The sequence below is a fragment of the Ricinus communis genome, chromosome 7 (assembly GCF_019578655.1).
Source record: "Ricinus communis isolate WT05 ecotype wild-type chromosome 7, ASM1957865v1, whole genome shotgun sequence".
In the NCBI taxonomy this organism is placed as follows: domain Eukaryota; kingdom Viridiplantae; phylum Streptophyta; class Magnoliopsida; order Malpighiales; family Euphorbiaceae; genus Ricinus; species Ricinus communis.
The window spans coordinates 25,487,173-25,508,357 of NC_063262.1; the positions used below are offsets into that span (position 1 = coordinate 25,487,173).

Sequence of the window (21,185 nt, forward strand, 5' to 3'; positions counted from 1 at the left end):
TTTAGTTTACTTCATTAATAATATATTAATATCGTCTATTTATTTTGATGTAATTTCATATTTTTACAATTACATGCTGTATAATTCTTTTAGTAACATTTTTATATCCTATATTTTATTTTATTTACCTTTTATATATTTCAATCAATTTATAAATAAGTATTTACATTCATACTAATAAAATATAGATAATTAGTGATAAATTCTTCTATAATAAAAATATTATACAGTTATATATCTCAAAAAGTCATAAATATACTTAAAATTTATTCAAAAAATTATCTTTAAATTAAACTGTAAATTATAAAAATATATATTGTTATTATTTATTTTAAGCTCAAATAATCAGTATGTTTTCAAACTACTTGAAAATAATTATTGTATGACAATTATATTTAATTTGAGAGATATTTTATAAAATATTTAGGAAATTAATTGGATTTTTTCATTAAAATATTAAAAAATAAAGGTATAAAAAATTATAGAGTAAAAAATTATAAAAAAGATATAAAAGCACTTTAGAGCTAATAAATGCCATTAGCATATTTAACAGTAATTTGTTAACGAGCAAATCTTATGATATCTTTTTATCACAAAATAAGTCACAAGTCTAATTTTATAAATAAATGAAACTATAGAATTTCTTTTTATTTATCTCAAAAAATAAAACATTTACACTTATATAATCTCATCTCTTTCTGATTGCATTTTTGGATATGTGTCGTTTATTAGAGTTTGTATAATTGTATCTTAAATATATGTTTATTATTGGATTCTATCATATTTTGATTGCACTCATTTTCCTTTATGAGATTTTATTCCATTGCATTTTCTTTTCAATAATTTTCTAACGAAGCAATTTTAAATCATTTTTTTCTCTAAAAAAAGGTCTCATCCCTTTCTTTTTTTTCTTTCTTTTTTCATTTATTACATATTTTAAATATAACATTTTTAGTTTTTCTTTCAACGTTTAGTCCAAATGTGAAAACAAAGTTGATGTTTAATTTAGCAAATCACTGTTTTATGTTCAATGTAAATCAAATGTGTTTGATAAATAAATGTTTTTTTTTGTTTTTCATTAACAAGGCGAAGATATATCCTAGTTTATATATTACATACAAAAAGTAGTATTTTCTTTTCGCACTAATTTCTTATAGGAGTGATAATTTCACAAGGTAGTATATATGAATTTCATTTGCTATAAAAGCTATGATATTAGTATGAACACAAAATTTGAATTCTTTTTCTTATTCATAACTTTTGAAAATTGATATCAACGTATTCAAATAAAATGAATAAGAAGAAACTAAAAGGGACGAGAAGAGAGGACCACAACAGGTCTTTTCTCTTCAACCAGTATTAGTACAAATTTTTACGAGCCAGTGGGGGAGGCCTCAATTGAGCTCAATCATTTGAAATATTAATAAATTTCTTAAATAATTCTTTTAAGAAACTATAGTTTTTATTCTTCTTATAAAGATAATTTTTTGTCTGTTCTAAATTATAATCTGTTTTTATTTGTTAATTGTTAATTTAACATGTAACTACTAATTTTCTTATTTATATTTGTAACGTTTTAGAAAGTAAATGATAATAAACTTTAACGATAAAGATCTACAATTTAAAATTTTTTTGATTCACATGTAAATTAGAAGTGATCTTTGCGGCTGTAGAATGTAATTTTGGGATATAATATTATGATCTTTGTGACCTAATAACAGTTCTGTAAATTTAGAAATTTATTATCACAAGCTGAAATCATTAAATGTGCATGAAAACCAAGCTGAAATCATTATCACTGTACTGAAACCAAAGATTTGAGAATCGAGCCGAAGATAGATAGAGTTTCCATCAGGAAAAGAGAAGCTAGAAAATCACTGCCAAACCATTAAAATATTTCCTTATGCCTTGGAATCAGTTTGGGCAGTCTTTATCTTTGTTGGTTTCGGTACATATGAAGAATGGTCAGTATAATGAAAACAAATGAATGAATAAATAGATAGACTCGTTCCATTTAAAAAAAAAATATTTGTTCTAAGTTTACGTGTAAATTTCAGCTTATATAATTAATTATTATTATTATTATTATTTTCTAAAATGGCTTTATTAAATTGTTTATAAAAGCTAATTTAAAGTATAAAATATAAGAATTATTGTATGTAATAATGCTTATGTTAATAAATGCAAAGTATTATTAATAAATAATAATTAAAAACCTGTAGTATGAAATTAGAAAACAAAAAGAAAGATTATTATTTTTATAATGGAGAAAGTATATAGATTATTGGAAGCATGCGAGAGAAGAGAGAAGAGCATTCCCGATGCCTCTAAGGGAAAAAAGAAAAACAAATAAGAAAAGAACGATAAAGGACAAATTATACAGATCTAGAGCTGGAAACTTGGAGCATCTATTTGAAATATTGTGGCATATAAAAAATAATAAATATTCATATGCCAATGCATGCAAATATCCGTACTAAAGTCTCCATTTATTTCAGAAAGATTTTTTGAATGCTGACTCGGTTTTTTAGTTATTATCATCAAAATTATAATAATATCAGTAAAATTTAATTCATATGTCTGTCTAACAGTAATCTCAAAATTAATATTAAAAATAAAGTAAAATATTTAATTTAAGTTTTAACAATTAAGGTCATGTACATAATATATATATATATATATATATATATATATATATATATATATATATATATATATATAAGCAGTATCATGTATAGCTTTTAAAAATCACTTCAAAAAATTTAAAGTCTAAATTTAAAATTTTAATTGAGGTAAAAAAGAGTTTTTGAGTTTGGCATATGATTTACTGGGGGAGTGGGCGGATTCCTAGCGTGGAAACCCTGGATGCTTCATATGGTGGTTGAGATGTCTCTACTCACCCAAGAAGAGAATACAAAAATGATATATCAAAAATTTCCAAGTGAGACCAATATCTATAACATGAAATCCCACTTCAACCCCTTCAAACATATCCAGAAAATCCTATGCTTCGTGTCTGAAAATGTTTGAAAGAACACGGGGTATTTTTGTAATCCTCGTCTTACAGTCCAATGATGCCATGATTTAGCCCCAGCAGGCGATCTGTCGGTTTTAAAAATTTTCGGGACCCCTCTGAAAGTGTTTGCCAGTCTATCTTTTATGGTCTTTAATTGACCACAAAGTTCTACTCTCTCGTTCTCTTCTTCCATCTTTCCTATTTATCCTTCAAAATATATCCTCCCAAAGTTTACTCCGATACAAAAGAAAAAAGGGAAAAAGAAAATGGCTAACATTAAACTATGCAACTTCCTCTTCCTTTTCCTATGCTTTATCCTTCTTGCAGCTTATGTTATTCAAGGTTTTAATCCACCCATTTGCTATTTCTTCTTTCTCACTCTAATTTATATCTCTTTTCTCTCTGTCCCTCTCTCTCTCTCTCTGTCTCTCTCTTTGAAGTTACAATGTGCTCCTGTTTATGCATTAATGTGTTTCAACTTTACAATTATTAGTCTGGCCTAGTTTTTCTTTCTATATAGCTAGATGCTTTCTTTAACCCTCGGCTCTGCCAGGTAGCAAGCTTAATGTCTGCAGCAACTTGCATATTCATTGCCTTGGTTCTTTCTTGTAATATATGTCTTGTCGTAGCATAGATCTGATTATGTCATTGTGTTTGGTTGCCAAGAAAATAAATATTGTAATTCTTTTCTTTTCTGTGTAATTCTTGTCCACCAAAAGCTTAGATTCTTTATGATAATGCTACAATTACAATACATATCTAATGAGTAATTATTATACTTCCATTGCAGGATCCAGAACTCAAGAACTACTTCCTTCTCAACCAAGAACCAGTGCTCCACCAAATCTGCAGGTAAGAACTAACAAGCATTTTCCAGAAAGAACTGCCTAGCTACAGAGCAATTTTCTTTGATTATATGCTTTGTTTAATGATATTACTTTGTATAAAAAGGGGTGATTAATAATAATAATAAGAGAAGGTTGTATAGTTCTATATCTTTATAGTATTTTCACCAAAAACATATGGTGCTGGGGCATGTAGGGAGACAGTGAAGGAGGACAGACGTCCAAGAATTCAAAGAGATTGATGATAGGATCAACAGCTCCTACTTGCACTTACAATGAATGCAGAGGCTGCAAATACAAGTGTAGAGCTGAGCAAGTTCCAGTCGAAGGGAATGACCCAATAAATAGTGCATACCACTACAAATGTGTTTGTCATAGGTAATGGATATATATATATTATATATATATATATTAGATATATAATTAAATTGTTTTATCAAATTATATATTTTATCTGTAAGTGATCATTAGTTGAGTGATTATGGTTAATTATTTTTTCTTTTAGTAAAGAAAATACGCACTAGTATTTGCAAGAACTTCAAATACCTGTGTGGGCAACTTAGTGATGACATTTATATAGCCGTTTTGTAGTGTCCAATATAGATGCATGAATTTTTGCCTTTTCCAGATATCGTGTAATTTTCTGAGGAAGAAAAAAAAAACATGTTCTTCATTTCGTATTCTTGTGGTTCTCAATTTACTCAGCTCTCGATTTCTCTATAAAATAAAGCTGTAAGTTCATAAGCATCAAAGATTCATATGGGTTGTTTTGAATATTTATTTATATTAAAAAAAATGACAGCAGCAATGGAATTTCTAATTTTTAAAATTTTTTATCTAATTTAAATATATATTTCCATTTATATATCAAATTAATATATAAATGATTGACAAATATTTTATTTATTAATTTTAAAATAATTATGTGTTCATAGAATACTAAAATATAAAATATTTATACATATATATAATGTTACTTTTTTTATTCATTATAATATATATAATACAACGTAAATAAAATTTAGCCCTAGTATTTTACATGAAAAGATAGGCGCAAGAGGTGAAACTTTTTGTATAATGGAGGGGCCTTTTTGAAACATCTAATTCTCACCTATAATTTTTCAGATTTTTTAAATTATGTATGGGTATGCCATAAGAAAAAATTATATATTTTAATTTCAGACTTAAGTTTTTATAATGAAATTCATTTATATTATTTTTAACTAATAGAGATATAATACTAATTTTAAATTCTCAGCTAACAACCAAAAAAATTTAGTGAAATAATATCAAAACTTATAATAAACAAGACGAGTTTTAATCTTTAACATCTCGTATAATTAAATATATATTTCAGCATAAAATGAAGTTGGATTTATACACGCTTTACATTCACATGAGATATAAAATTAACCTTGAAACTTCATTTTACAGTTTAAGTTTTTTATTATGAAACCCTCTTTATCATGCAATTACAACAAGTATGTCAACAAGTGCTCTATATACTTGAGCACGAAACTACTATTTGCTTTTTACTGCAATAAGAAATAAGAGTCTCCCACAAAAAAATAAATAATAATAATAGGCAATTGTATTTGTGGTATGTATCACCTGCCCAATCGGCATACAAAAAATACATATGATAGTCGTGAGGACTAAGCAATGAAGTGAAGAGCATGAAATAAGATATGCTTGACCTAGTGAGTAAGAAGAACTACAGTGAAGTGAATATTGCGACGAAGTGCAGCCATGACTGGGCTAACAATATGAACTATATAAGCCATGTTTTTGGACGGTGGCAGTACGATTAACAAACCTTCCAATCAATTTCCTGTCAAGAGTAGAATCATTCATAATTGTTTACTCTATATGTGAGAGTTTAACATTAACCTCAAGTATATAGAGTGTTGGCAATTTTATTATCTATCAAGCTGGCGCTGTTTAAATGACACAAAAAGAAAATGAAAGAAATTGGCTCCCCATATTTTAATTTAACTCGACAGTAGATTTTCCTTTGATGGTTTTTCTTGGATAGAATGTGGATACAAATTCCAATCCCGAAGAACTAATGGCCCAAAGGAAACGCATCTCTTTGTCACTCATGAGAATGGATCAATCCAAGAAGAAGCACTCGAGCAATTGTGTCGCATATTGGTTCTTGCTGGTTGAGTAGGGTCAGCTAACACTATGCATTACACTATTTAATCCGTTTGATCATGTAAGCTTGGATTTGACAAAACAAAATCAAAGAAAAGAATGGCTGCTTGATTTGAGATTACTAGAAGTAATAATGATAAGCTTATGAAGGAGAGAAGGGACACTTTTTGGAAGGGAAGATGCACAATATAAGATTCTGCAAAGTTGGGTACATGAGAAGTGGTCCCACAATTAAGACATAAGCTAACAAGAGATCACATGGCCAACTTGTTTGAGCCCATTTATTGTATCTTTTTTTTTATATATATAAAAAATGAAAATTCTCCAAGTGGCAAAGCTGAATAACTCTAATAACGCCAGAAGTTCATTAATTAGGGCACTAAGGTCCCAATTTCACTACAAATATATACAAAAGCAATCGTGCTGCCATTGCATTTTCAATCTTGAATGCACCTTGCCGCCCCGAGGCATGACACAAATCTCTTTCTCTTGGGAAAATTCTAGTGCCCATTTCTTTTATGTGCACATGCTAACTCTGCATTGCTTGGACGGTTGGTAGGTCTTTTGTTTGTTGCATTGCTTATTGCTTAATGAGTGGCTGTACCGAATGTTCCATTAGGTTTTAGATTCAACCACAAGACTTCTCTCTATACTTAATTATATATATATACGCGCTATTTATCACGTAAATCCTTTGTTGATATCTCTTACAGTGTTGTTACTATCGTTTGTCATTATGCTGTGTTATAAAGGCAGCCTCGCAGCCTCATGTTATTCATTATCAATATATACGAACAACTCCTATTCCTTACAAATTTCATCACCTCTTCTAAAATTACTTTTGGTCACACTTTAAGCAATGAATCACAGAACAAATACATACCTGATTTTTAAAGAAAATGATAAATGAGTATTTTATAAAAATCGATGGAAATTAATTTTTTGTTTTGCTTTACTTATTATTTTACAAAAGACATGATAAGTTCGTGATAAATGTAAAAGCTTTTAGTTGTCTCCATTTTTTCTTTCTCATTTTTTATATTTTATTAAGATTTTATCTTTTAGTTACTTTTAAATCACAGTAGTTTTTTTATTTTATATTAATTAGTTTTACTAAATAAATTTTGATGTATTTTTAAGAGTTTTATTGTCTTCCGTTATAAGAGTATTGAATTCTTTCTCGATAGAATACAAGTGTTGAGTTTTCCCTCTATAGGAGCAGTAAAGAGAAAGAAGACGAGTTGAATATTTTCTTTCCATAAAATTTTAATATATTGTTATGTCGATACGATTAATGATTGTTAGAGTAAATTAGTTTATATATGTCTTTTAACTTTTTATATTTATTTTTATTTTTTATAATAGAATATATTTATTAATTTTCATTAATAAAATTTCCTTATTTCTTCTAAAAAAAGAGTTGGTGAGAAATCAATATGATAAAATAACATTCAAGTGAGTATAACGGTGGTAAAGGAATCCAAATTATCAATTGGTTACGATCACGCATTTGAAGCCTTTTGATCTCTTTTCCCTTATTTATGTATTGAAGGAAAAAAGAGTTCCTTATAAATCTATAGGAAAATGCGTTAAACTTTTAACGATCCTTTTTTTCTTATTTTTTTATAATTTTGAAAAAACGATTTTTTAATATATATGATTTTTTTTTAACTGTATTAAGATATTCTTTTAATATTTTATTAATATTCTTTTAGTATATTTATTTTACCGTTAAATATATATTTTTTATTTTATTTTAATTATAACTTTATATATTTTTAAACTGTATTTGGTATATTTTTTATATTTTATAGTATATTTTTTAAAACACACATTTTCATGTACTCAAAACACACTAGTTGTATAAAAAATATATAATATCATTTAATTTTATGAATATCAAATATAAAAATAATAAATTTAGCTAAAATATAAGTTAAAATCATATCATATCCATATCTCATAGGTATACTTTTAGTATTTTTTTTGGACGAAATTCTAAATAAATTCATAATAATACAACTTAAAATAAAAAAAAAAACTTTCAGTATCTTTTAAGTATACTTTTAGTATTTTTTTATGAGATTCTAAATAAATAAAAAGTTTTAAAATAAAAATTGAATTTATAATAATATAAATTAAAAATAATATCTTTTTGATATTTTATAGGCATACTTTTAGTATCTTTTTTCTGTATTTTTAGGTATATTTTTATTATATTTTTCTCACAAATTCTAAAAAAATAAAAAAGATATAAAATAAATACTGAAGTCACAATAATATAATTTTTAAAAAGAAATCCTTTGAATATCTTATAGGTATACGTTTGATATTTTCTTTGACAAAATTCTAGAAAAAGTAACTGTATAAATAAAATATTTTGATAAAAATTATAAAAAATTCAAAAAACAATCCACCATGAAAATTCTTCAAAAGAAAAGACTTATGGTCTATATTAGAGAGAGAACCTTCATCTACCTCTACAACATTTGTTTAAAATATTTCTCTCATCCTGTATATGAATATTGAGAGGAGAAAGAGTAAAGTAAAATTGAAGAACAAGAGATCATTTATGAAATTTTGCATGAAATTATTAGAAAAATGAAAATAGTATTGATTATGAAAAGTGTTAGAATTCTCATTTATAAAATTGTGGAAGTTTTTGAGTTGGAATATTTTTATTTAATTATATCAATATTAATAACTAAAGGGATGATTTTTTCAAGATGATATCTATTTGTAAGCTAATACACTCAAGCCAGCCAGCCAGGTTGCACCAACCCTTTCCTAGACCATGAGGGCCAGCAGAAATTAAATGGAGCCCAAATTTTGTTCAGTTAGAACCGAAGCTGAAGTCAATATGGGCCTAAAGGTCTAACCCAATCTAAAATTGTATTTCAGCCTTGGCATTTGCTTCTTTTCCCCTGGTCCAGACTACTTTCTTTAGAGTTGGATATTTTGACCGAGTTTCTTTTAAAAAACAAAAAAGAAAAGATTCTATTCTTATTAGTGAAAATGATTGACTGTACATAATCAATTTTTCCTTCTAAAAAACAAAAAGAGAAAAGGGAAAACACAATGCACTTTCACGAGTCATTACCATGTCTAGATGGACCATTTTTGGCCGACACCGACTAGTCTAAGATTCAATGAGTCTACTTGGCTAGTTGCCTTATGCTTTTTTTTTTTCCTTAATGGGAATAAAATTTAACCTAATACTTGGTTCCGTAGCCGAAATTTAGGGAGTCAGATTCCTGTGATCTTTTTCCCTTCAAGCGATCTGCTCAGAAATTTAGGTTGGTTCACATGTCTGATTAAAGAAACTCGCTTTCAGTCCCTGATAAAAAGATCTTTCAGCATTTTGCGATTGACTGTGATGCCATACCACCACAAATTAGAGGTGACCGTTCGATTTTTTTTTCTTTAATTTAGAAACTAAATTAAATATTCGATTTATTATTTCTTAATTATAACTGATCACTTAATTAAAATAACAACAACTCATTTGAAATAAGTTTTTATTAAAAATATATGTCAACCTAAATGTTTAAAAAATATCTTTCAAAAATTACATAAGATATTGTAGGAATTTATATTTATATTTATCTAATATAATATATAATATATTTATATGTAGTAAGAGTATGACTAATTAGTACAGTTAATCGTTATTTTTAAAAAAATAAAAATAAAAAAATCAATGATTAATTAAATATTTTAAAAATTAAAATTAAAATCAAATAATGTCATTTCGATTTGTTGGATTTGTTCGGTACAAATCATAAAATGATTAAAGAGGAAATCACGATAGGAAAATGAAAGACAACAGGTTTTATATTTCTCATTTACAAGAAATTTGGACGAAGTGTTAAAGGGAAATTTGTTATCATCAATATTTAAATAAAATCTTAAAAAATGAAATTGATGGATTATTTTCTTTTTTCAGATTTTACTTGCTGGACGATCACTTTCAATCCAAAAAGAAAAACCAGAAAGATCGAGTTCCGTGAAATAGGAATCTATATGGAAAGAAGAATTTATCATGTGAATCGTTCATCTCTAAAACCATAACATGTTCTCTTGCTTGGTAATGTGAAGAGCATAATAAATATTAAAATCTGCATAGATCTTTTTGATTTTCCCACTTTTAAAGGTCGTAATCATGCCCGTGAAACTCGGGTAATAAACAATGAGAAGGAAGAGGGTAGGTACCTCTCGAGTTTGGTAATGCTTTTGACAGCGATTGATATTCAGAGCAATGCAGATGGGGATGACGAAGATGATGTTTTTTTTTTAATTTTAATTCGAGATGAGATCATCTTCTACTACTCAGCTTCAGATTATTCCGTTGTAATCTCTATCTCTAGGTTTAAATTTTTTAGCCGTTTAATTTAAAAAATGTGAACAAAATCTTCCATACATAATCTTTAGATACTCTTTTATTTTCTCAGTAGATGTTTTTTGAAATCTTGAAACGGCCACTGCAGCATTGCTGCCTCATGACCATGTTACCATTGTTTTGTTTGTACTTTCTTTTAAATCATATTTATTCTTTACTTTCACCTTTTTTATTTTGTTATATAATAATGGAGGATATAAAACTTCTCAAAAAATATATTAATATTAATTTATCAAAATTAAATAATATAAAAATAAAAATATAGAGCACAATGCATTTAAAAATGATCTGCAATGAGTTAAAAAGATAAAATTTTAATAAAGAAACCAAAGTGACTGAGATTTTTCTTATTTCACATATTGGAATTCTTCAAGACTATTTCCAAGGAAAATGATAAAATTTACTATGGATAGTAAAGAAAAAGGTAGGTAAATAAGTGAAATTAAATATATATATGAAAAATGAATTGACAATTATATCAACATTTATCAAATATGGGAGATTATAGAGTTGAAATTGAAATATGACCATTGATTTTGAGACACTGGATAAATATATTAGTAGTTAGCATTCAATAGTTGAAAAAGATTATGTGACGTGTGTAAGTGGATCTCCACTCATAACTCTCATTTATTATTTATATATACATAATTAATTACTGATTCTTATAAATATATATGTTCAAAATCAAATTATTTAATTGACCATTTATATGAATAAAAAAACAATAATAAAATGAATGGCAAAGTTCATAGTGCACAGTAAATAATGTTAACCTTAAAAGAAAGAACAATAAAAACCTTCAGAAAAACTCTAAGCAAAGAACAGACAATCATCTCAGTTTTTCTTTATTTTATTTTTTCGTTCACAGTAATAGACAATTTATTCTACGTATTCTTTGTTTTATAATCATTTGATCAATTATTGAGATGTATTGAAAAATGTTAGAAATAGAATTGAAGTCGTTATGATAATTTTCCAATGATTTAAGAAAGTCAACTCAAATTTCAACATTTTAATTTTTCTTCCGTGATTCCTTGGACTTGTTATTTTCTTACAGCAAATAGTCTTAAAAAAAAGGTATACTCAAAAACACAATCGAAGAAATAGATTCGATCATATATTTCTCCGAGGATGTGAAGGATAGTGTTTGTTAATGATGTCTAACGTTGAGACCATTTATATCATTATAGTATTTCATTAATAATTGATTTGGTAAAATAAATAAAAAAGATAAATAGAATCCAAAAAATCTTAATAATTAATTGGAAAAGTTACGTGGCATGGGATATTGCCTTATATTGTCAACTTGCCATCATATTGACGTCATAAATTGAAGAAAATAAAAACAAATGTATTCGTTGGAAAAATATTAATAATTCAATATAATTAATTAAAAGCATATGTTAAAGGGAAAACGAAAGCAACCAACAAAATTGCAAGGGGAATAACAACCGCATCCCTGAAGTTTATTCCCAACAATTTGATTCCTTACTAAGATTGGCATTGTTTGAAACATGGGAGAAAACTTTAGGACATAACAGAAATAGATATGGAAACACAGGATCTCCTTGCATAACACTCCTATGTGGATTAAACAGAATTTAGGGCTAACTATTTAACAAAGATTAAAAAGAAATCTACATGTGTTGATACTAGGGCTGAGCACTTATCGGTCCAATTCGGTTATTTATAAATCATCAGTACCATACCAAACCTCGGTTATTTTAAAATTGAAGGTACTAGTACCGTACCAAACATAAAAGGATCTAATACCGTATTGTACCAATTTTACGGTTCAATACAGTTCGGTTCGGTGTTATTTTCGGTTCTAAAAAATTTAAAAAACACAACTTTAGTCTCATTTTTAATCAAATACATTTAGAGAAAATATGATTACCAACCTAAAAAAGTAGCATGAAAATCTGAATTAAAATTATAATCACATTCTTGAACAACCTGTTTCGCAATTCAATCACTTGCAAATACAATAATTCATTCAATATTCAAATAAAAACTATTAAAATATATATTACTGCTAGCATAAAAATATTTTACAGATAGCAATCATTAAAATAAATAAATTTACAAACTTTATGTAGTACTAAAATACATGTCCAAAATTAGCAAAGGAATGTTATTACCTCCCCTCAAAATTAGCACTCCACATTTAATCTTGGCATAAGGGACTCACTAATCTCAGGATCTTGAATAATTTCTACAATAAAAGTAAAAAATTACGTCAATAAGACTTAACAGTATCAACAATAAACAAACATATGTAAGAAGTAAAGAAATGTTACCTGACTCTATGCTTTCAATATCCTCTATTGATTCTTCTAGTTGGATAGGTTTATTTGAACTTCTAAGCCAATATTGACAACAAATGAGGACCTTTGCTGTTGTAGGAAGTAAAGAACTTCTGTATTGTTAAAAGATGTTTTGACAATTTTTTCTCAAGTTTTGTTTGATTCTTTTCAAAAAAAAAATTAAATTTATAAATATAATTTAATATTTTTTTATATTTTAATATTAATTTATAATATTTTAAAAGTTAATAAATTAATTATTTCTAAATATTTAATTTTTTAAGTTTTATTAGTATAATAATATAAAAATTATTTTCAAAATATTTATTTCTTAATTTTAATATTTATATAAATTAATACTTTTAGTATAATTAATATTATTATTCTTAAAATAAAAATATAATATAATTACAAATTAATTTATTAATAAATAAAGTGTAAATAATATTATATTTATATAATAATATCTTTTTATAATTTTTACTAATTTATATAGCTTTTTATTAAATTAAGTAATTTTTTAATTAACTTGTCAAAAATTTCTAGATAGTAAATAAATTTTAAATCTAGTATTATAGTATGTATACTAGATTACTAGCATCAATATACTATGTGACATATTAATATATATAACTTATATTTTTTACAGAGTATAAAGTATATTATAATATTATAGTTATTTTTAATATGTATTATTTTTTGTATTTCGATAACAATTGCTTGAATTATATAAATGATAAATATAAAAGATTTTTTATAGAGTATATGTATTATTTTTTAATATATGTATTATTTATGTAATATAAATAATTATTTATAAATATATGTAAAAATTCGGTTCTACGGTTTGGTCCGGATTAGTACAAGACGGATCGGTTCTGGTACGGTTACGGTACGGTTTTTACTAAAGAACCAGTACCATACCGTAATAGTAAAAAAATTCGGATCGGTTCAATTCGGTTATAAAAACTTTCGGTTTTTTCGATTCTGGTACTTTTCGGTACGATTATTCAGTTCGGGCGGAAATTACCGAGATCCATGCTCAGCATAGTTGATACACCTTACATGAGAGATATCCGGGAAGAAGCAAAACCTGATTTTATACTATTAATTTTAAAAATGACTATTGAATTCTGTTTTATATTTTGATTATTATTTTTTAAAACGAATACTAAATTTTAGGATTTTTAACTTTTAGAATAAGAAAAATAAAAATGGAATTAATCAAAGAAGGATGGATTACTATTATAATTTAAATATTTTAAGAATAACATTTACAGTATTATGGTGAATGATATGCCAAAAAAAATTGAAGAAAAGACTGGCATACATCAGGTCAAAACTTTAAGAGGGGTCGCTTTAACTAAAGGCCACCATAACTTCTTCTCTAGTGAACTCCTGAAAGAGAAAACTAAACACTAATTCCTCTTTCTTTATTATTAGATTTACTATGAAAAGAGTTGGTATTAAATAAAAATTTTATTTATATAATATGTTTACACTGCAATAAATAAAAATAATATATATATATATATATATATATTATATTTAAATATTAGATAATTAAAACATACAATATTATTTAAAATTAATGAATATATATTAATTATTTATTTATATAATGTATAAATTGGAATAATAGACTCATATCAACTCAGCAGCATCTGAAATATCCCTATTATCCTTCCTCCCATGCATTACTCACCACCATCCCTTAATTATATTTTCCTCAAATATATATTTTCTTCCATGATAAGGAAAAGACTTGGATAAGAACATGCGAGTAGGAGAATGATTAAAGCATGACATGCTATGATTAAACTACCTTGTACTCTGGATAAAGCATTATCCACCTCAAAGATCTTACAAATCTATCTCAGATAGTTGCACTCCTTGCTTCACCATTATTCCATCTGAAATTCAAATTAGTATAAGCAACATCGTCCAATCTGTAAGAGCCCCATAAAAAGCACGCGCAGCTTCCGAAGGTCTCATGTTCTCTCTTCACTAACGTTTCGTCCTTATTTTAGTATTATTGATATTGTCAACTCAAGCTCCATCCTCTTCACTCATCTCGCAATATATGAAAAATTAAAAATTAAAAAATACCATTAAAAATTAAATCCGAACGTCCATAAAAATTATAAAAAAAAAAAAGAAACTAAAAGGTGAATATCCTAAATAAAAGTGAGCTTAATATTAGAAAAATAGTCTTATTGTTGAATTATATGTTCATTTATTTAAAAGATATTGTTTTTAATTATGAGATAAGTTCTAATTTAATTCTTTTTTATTATTATTATCAAAACCGAACTACATGAATAATTTTTAAATGGTAATTTTGTTAAATATTAACATCAAAGTTTATTGTTAAAACTGAAAACAAAAGTTTAAATATAAGATTTATTTGATAACTAAAATTTTTAAAAATATACTAATTTAATATTTTGATTATATAAATTATATTTGTTATGAAGAAGGAGCACAGTTATGAATGCTGCCGCACCCAACCCGACCTCCCACTACCTATTTTCATTTTCAGTCCTGACAATGGACCTGAACACTGAATTGGGAAATGTCGTGAGAGTTTCAAATTACCACCTCTTGTTTGGTCTTTCCAAATGGCTGTCAAAATTGATTGCACCTTCTCATTACGTACCCCTAACACTCTCCATCCATGGGTTCCTACCCACACACCCAAGTCTCTTTTGTACCTTCCTTCTCTTTCTTTTTCTTTTTCTTTTTCTCCAAAAGACTGATATTTATATCTATGCAGCATTTCTGGCTCCAGCAAAACACATCCCATCTTTTAAAGGCTAATATTCACTTTTTTTTCTTCTTGCTATCAAGTAATTTGAAATATTATTTTTATCATGAGGTTATTAAAATAATATATTAGATATTTTTTCATTCAAACTTTAATACACAAGAATTAAAAATTTTATTTTTTTACAATTAATACGACTATGTTTTAATAGGGGTTTTGATGCATGCACAATAATTCTTTCAAAAGATACATGTTCAGGAAGTCAAAAATTAATAGATTTATCAATCTGTTTATAAATTTAAAAATTTAAAAATAAATAAATGAATAAAAATTAATTATAAGTGTTGGTATTTATATTAATTTATAAATAAACTTAAATATTTCGTATTAAACAGAAAATTAAAAAAATATATATATATATATATATATATATATATATATATAGAACTAAAAAATGATCTAAGGGAATATATTAACTACAAATAATTAAGACTTGCTATTAATATGAAACATTCCATAAATAATGTTGAGATGGTGTTGGGACGGAGAAGACGCGGCGGAGACAGTGGCAGCGACACTCTGACAGTAACGGACTCGACTCTGCCACTTCGTTTCGCGACACAATAAACATAGCAATGAATAGAAAAGAAAAAACTAATTTTATTATTATCCAATCCAATAACTGAGCAGCAGAGCAGAAATTTCAAAAGAAAAAAATGACCAGCATAAGAGAAGTAGAAGAAAAAACAGAGTGGTCCCCCCAAGACCACGAGGCTAGCAGGTGTTGTGGCACGAACCCAGTTGGACCGACACGTATCTTTCCCCCTTTAACCAGAGGTCCACTTGTCCCTCCCCATTGTGACCTGGCCCAACCGGCTATAGCCGGTTGCCCTCCTGCTTCTCTGCCATGCTCAAGAAAAAGCTTAAAAAAAGAATGTACTCTTTTCTTTATTACATAGAAACCATTTCTTTCTACAACAAAAAAGATAGAAACCATTTCTCTTCCATGCCAAGCTCCTCTCTCTCTCTCTCTCGATTTTATATCTATAAATATAACCACCTTTCTCTATAAATTTGCTTCAGTCTTTATCTTAGTATATTTGGGTACATACTCTTTTCTTTTTTCTCTCTGTTATAGCTAACCAGCTCTCTCTCTCTCTCATCTCTTGGAAGTGAAAAGACATAACAATATGACTGGTGTGTCATCAGAAGGTGGTGAAATTGTTTCTCTTGATCTTCTCAAGAAGAAGATGGCTGATTTTTCTAAAGAAAGAGACTGGGATCAGTTTCATAGCCCAAGAAACTTGCTTTTGGCTTTGGTATGTTTTTCCTTTTGCCCTCTAAATAAAAAGGTCTCGTTTTTCTTTTTCTTTCTATGTAATTGTTTTTATCAATTATCTTCTCTTCTCTGCCTTTCTCATTTCATCAATTTTATGGGTGTTCTTTTTCGTTTGTGGGCTTTTGTTTGTTTTCTGGTGAATCCAAGGAAGAATCAAGAATATGATGAGATAATGGAATTACTCTATAATTGCTGTACTTTTCTTTCGTTTTCTATGTGAGTTTTCTTTTTCTTTTTTCATTATTTGACTTGAACGGATACGACTAAAACCAGTTGGGATTATTTGAAAATGTTATTGATTTCTTGTTCTCAACTCATTTTGTTAATGAAAAGAACCGACTTCAAGTTGGCCTTTTTCTTTTGTTTTATCTTTCAATTACTTGCTTCAATATCAAGTTAGGGTTCTTAAGCTCTTTTTATCCATGTCTGATACCTTTCTTTCTAATCTCTAGTCAAACTTGACCAACTGTGCAAATATATCATTTTTTTTTTGTTCGTTTTATCGTAGAAAACCTTTTTCACTATCCTTTTAACTTATCTTTTGGTTTTTTGCTTTTCTGTCGTAAACCAGAAAATAAAACAATTTTCTATATGGTTTAAACTCATATTGATTGATTAAAACAGGTAGGTGAAGTTGGAGAACTATCAGAGATATTTCAATGGAAAGGAGAGGTACCAAAAGGGCTTCCTGATTGGAAAGAAGAAGAGAAAGTACATCTAGGGGAAGAGTTATCTGATGTTCTGCTCTATCTCATAAGGCTCTCTGATATATGCGGTATTGACTTGGGCAAAGCTGCTCTGAGGAAAGTTGAACTCAATGCTATCAAGTATCCTGTTGGCATGTCTAGAGGCTCTTCCAAGAAATACAACAGCATCAGTAATAATAATAATAATGGCACTGAAAGCATTTGATGACAAATCTTTAGCCTGCCCTGAAACATATTATCCATAGCTATAAGACCTTTTTCTTTTTCTTTCTTGACCTTTGTGTTCAGTTTGTGGTTATGCTTATGATATGGACAAGTGTTTAGCTATTTGTAAGGGTGTTGTTTTCTGATGGGTAGGGTTTAGAATTTAGAACAGAGCTAGTAAGTAGGAGGAGGAGGAGAGGAGGTTTCAGTGCATGGAGTGGGCATTTATCCTTCAGCAGATTTTGTTACTGTTTTAGCAGCTGAATCCGAATCAAATCCCTCTGACAGATATTGTAGTAATATCATAAGATGTTTCTGCTTTCTTCACTTTTGGCTTCTTGCTCTTTTATCTTTCCTATGCATTTTATTTATTTATTTATTTTCTCCGATCATGTTCTGCTATGCTTTTCAAATCCCTTATTGGATGTGAACATGGCAACAATGGGTTAAAAATTTGATAGTAACTTAAAAGAAGTAATGTTGGATTCTCAGAGAGTTTGGTTTTGGGATTGACAAAGGTTTTTGGAAAGTTTGAAAATATTTCTTCATTCCATTGTCATTCAGTTAAGAAAAGAAAAGAAAAAAGTTAAGAGAGAAAGAAAATCTATCAATATTCAAGAATAATTAATGGTTGAAGAATTTTTAAAGTGTAATATGGGTTACTTTCTTTTGTTAATTGAAATGTTAAAGGCACCAAGATTTTAATAAAAGAAGAGCTTTTGATGATCCTAGAGAGCATCCCAATAATCGATCTTATTTCATTCTTTATTAAATTATAAAAATAGTTGTTTTTTATTTTATTTTATCTCTAAATTTATCCATATTTTAATAACATTCTAATTCAATTTATTAATAAAAGCACATTGTTTCACTCTTTAAAAATAGGTGAATTTGTATTCTTCACAATTTTTTAGAAACAAGTGGTGAATTAAAAACCTAGTTGAAAGGTCGTATTTCAATAAATGAGGAAAAATTAAGAGTATTCAGTGTTGGAATACCCTTATCCTTAAAAAAAGAGAAACACACAACTCTAAAAAGAGTATTTTATTTTTAAAGAGGTTTAAATTTAAACTTTTTTGTCAAATTAATTTACATATTGCTCTATTTATTTTATACTATTTTTTTTGTTTTATAGTAATTATTTTTAGTATTATATTTGGAATAAAAAATAATTTAATAGACTTAATTATAGAAGAAAATAGTTAAATAAGACTAGACTATTCTTCTGTAAATATTGTCAAAATTTTATTAAATCTATCCAACACAAAAATAAAATAGCAAAAGAAATTACGTTGCATTGAATATAAAAAATGACAGATAATTATAATTTTTTTAATTTAAAAGAAGTCCATTAGTATAGAATGAAAGAGTAATTGATATGTTTTAGTATTTCACTCAAGAGAAAATTTTAGATATTATTTGTAAATAAATTGGTTAAATATTGAAAGTGTCGCATTACTTCTTAAATATGTGTTTGCAATGACTAGTTTATTGATTACTATTAACTACTCATAATTAAAAATCAATTAGTATAAATATAACAATTAATATATAATATCATATGTCATTATGCTATTAGTTTTATCATATATAGTATAATGAACTGAATTTATCTAAATTTTTTTATTTTAATTTAAAAAATATTTAATAAATTTAATTATAAAAAATAACTAAATTAAATTAAATTGTTTTTTGTAGATGATTTTTAAATTTATTATACTCTTTCATAGATTAATAAAATTTTGCAAAACTAATGTTAGATAAAGTTAATACAAGCATAAAATAAATAAAAAAATTAATATTATATTGAATGTATAAAGAGAAGTGCTAAGAAACCACTATCCTATATTATGTAATCTCTGATTTAAGTGCACTTTTATAAATTAAAGAAAATAATAAAAGTAAAACAAGTGATTCTTCTTCTTTAATACAAAATAAAATAGTAAAATCATATATGAATGTGCACAATTCTCTAGATGATCTTCAAAAAACATTTGGTCAAAATGAAAATTCAAAATCATTACTACGTAGAAAGTGAGCTAATAGTAATAATGCTTTAATCAATTCAAATTATGATGACCTCGTAAATTTATTTATTCCAATACTACTTAAGAAATAAATCATGCAAATTGACTTTGATGACCGAGTGGATACTCTTTTTATATATATATGAAATTTTTTATTTTAAAAAATTATATATATATAAAGTATCAACCTTCATTCTATACTTTATATTTAATAAATACATAACAAATTCTTATATATTTAATTAATTATTATTTATTAAAAAAATAAAATATAAAAAATTCGTTGGACTTAAATAAAATATTCTATATTTAATATTTTTTTAAAAAAAATTATTTTATAAAAATTATACTCTTTACAATAAATAATACTATTGAAAAAAATATAGTTAAATTTATACTAAATTATTATTTTAAATTGTCAATGTTGTATTAAACGAAAATCCTATTTCTATATATAATCAATACATTTTTATTAATTTTTATATAGACATCAAGTCAATATATAATTAATACATAATTAAATAAATATTAATTTTTTAATATTAAAAATATAAAACACTCATAGTGGATATATTATATAGTTCAAACATGGGTAAAATTTGTTAAGAATTCACAATTTATGACTTGCAAAGAAGGAAAAGATGCAGTGTGATTAGCCGTGACATTTTTCTATGAAATATAAAATACTTTTTGGTAGGAAAAAGGAAATGAACTCCATCCATTGAATCGATGGAATAGAATTAGTTAACTTTATTTTGCTTCAATTTGTCAAATCATGTCGGATGTTGCAAAAAGTTCCAAGTGTTGTTGAAAGTGTCAATTGACCAAATGGCTACTCATTTACAATCTTTTGAAGGTTTTCCCTTCCTTTAGTATTATGGACAAAATTTGGAAAAAGAATAAATAAATAAAAGACCTGAAAAGATGTTAATATATTTTGTCGGCAATATTTTAATATCGTACGTTTTCAAATAAGAAAATATTGACTTCTCTTCATTTAATGAAAATGAAAGTGAGACTTTTTATTATTATTATTTCAGATGTATTTCTTTTAATGATTATATGGATGATATATCAGTATATATATAGATAAAATTTAATTTATATACCACTCATTTATTAAATATAATAAAATAAAAATAACTCAAAGTCATTTTTCAAAAAAAATATAAAATTAATCAGTTCATATATATTTCTCTACTTGTATACCTTGAATGCTTTTTTTTTTTTTTTTCTTTATCTCTTCGACAAAATTAAGGCTCTTTATAAAATCCAAATTTCAAATTGTGGGTCTAATATAGTTATGTCTCATATTAAAAGCAAACTATATTGGCCCATTAATCCCAACTAAATACATAGGCCCATTGTTAATTGCAGTTCCTCCCTTACTTTTCTTCTTCTTCTTCTTCTTGTTT

General features: G+C 26.4%; 2 protein-coding genes across 2 annotated transcripts; both read left to right on the top strand.

Annotated features, from left to right (window-relative positions):
* Nucleotides 1-3,134: 3,134 nt before the first annotated feature.
* LOC8266756 (EPIDERMAL PATTERNING FACTOR-like protein 9) lies at nucleotides 3,135-4,534 on the top strand. Its single transcript, XM_002533005.4, has 3 exons — nucleotides 3,135-3,358; nucleotides 3,807-3,868; nucleotides 4,058-4,534. Exons 1-3 carry the CDS (start codon nucleotides 3,283-3,285, stop codon nucleotides 4,241-4,243), a joined length of 324 nt encoding a protein of 107 aa, XP_002533051.1. The 5' UTR covers nucleotides 3,135-3,282; the 3' UTR covers nucleotides 4,244-4,534.
* Nucleotides 4,535-16,445: 11,911 nt separating this feature from the next.
* On the top strand, nucleotides 16,446-18,070 carry LOC8266766 (dCTP pyrophosphatase 1). The gene is made up of 2 exons (XM_002533004.4): nucleotides 16,446-16,812; nucleotides 17,457-18,070. The coding sequence occupies exons 1-2, from the start codon at nucleotides 16,684-16,686 to the stop codon at nucleotides 17,742-17,744; spliced, it is 417 nt and encodes a 138-aa protein (XP_002533050.1). The 5' UTR covers nucleotides 16,446-16,683; the 3' UTR covers nucleotides 17,745-18,070.
* The last annotated feature ends 3,115 nt before the right edge of the window (nucleotides 18,071-21,185 follow it).

Coding starts and splice junctions, on each gene's coding strand:
- LOC8266766 (XM_002533004.4), top strand. CDS start 16,684: ATGACTGGTGTGTCATCAGAAGGTGGTGAAATTGTTTCTCTTGATCTT. Junction 16,813..17,456: donor GAAACTTGCTTTTGGCTTTG/GTATGTTTTTCC, acceptor TGATTAAAACAG/GTAGGTGAAGTTGGAGAACT.
- LOC8266756 (XM_002533005.4), top strand. CDS start 3,283: ATGGCTAACATTAAACTATGCAACTTCCTCTTCCTTTTCCTATGCTTT. Junction 3,359..3,806: donor TGCAGCTTATGTTATTCAAG/GTTTTAATCCAC, acceptor CTTCCATTGCAG/GATCCAGAACTCAAGAACTA. Junction 3,869..4,057: donor GTGCTCCACCAAATCTGCAG/GTAAGAACTAAC, acceptor TGGGGCATGTAG/GGAGACAGTGAAGGAGGACA.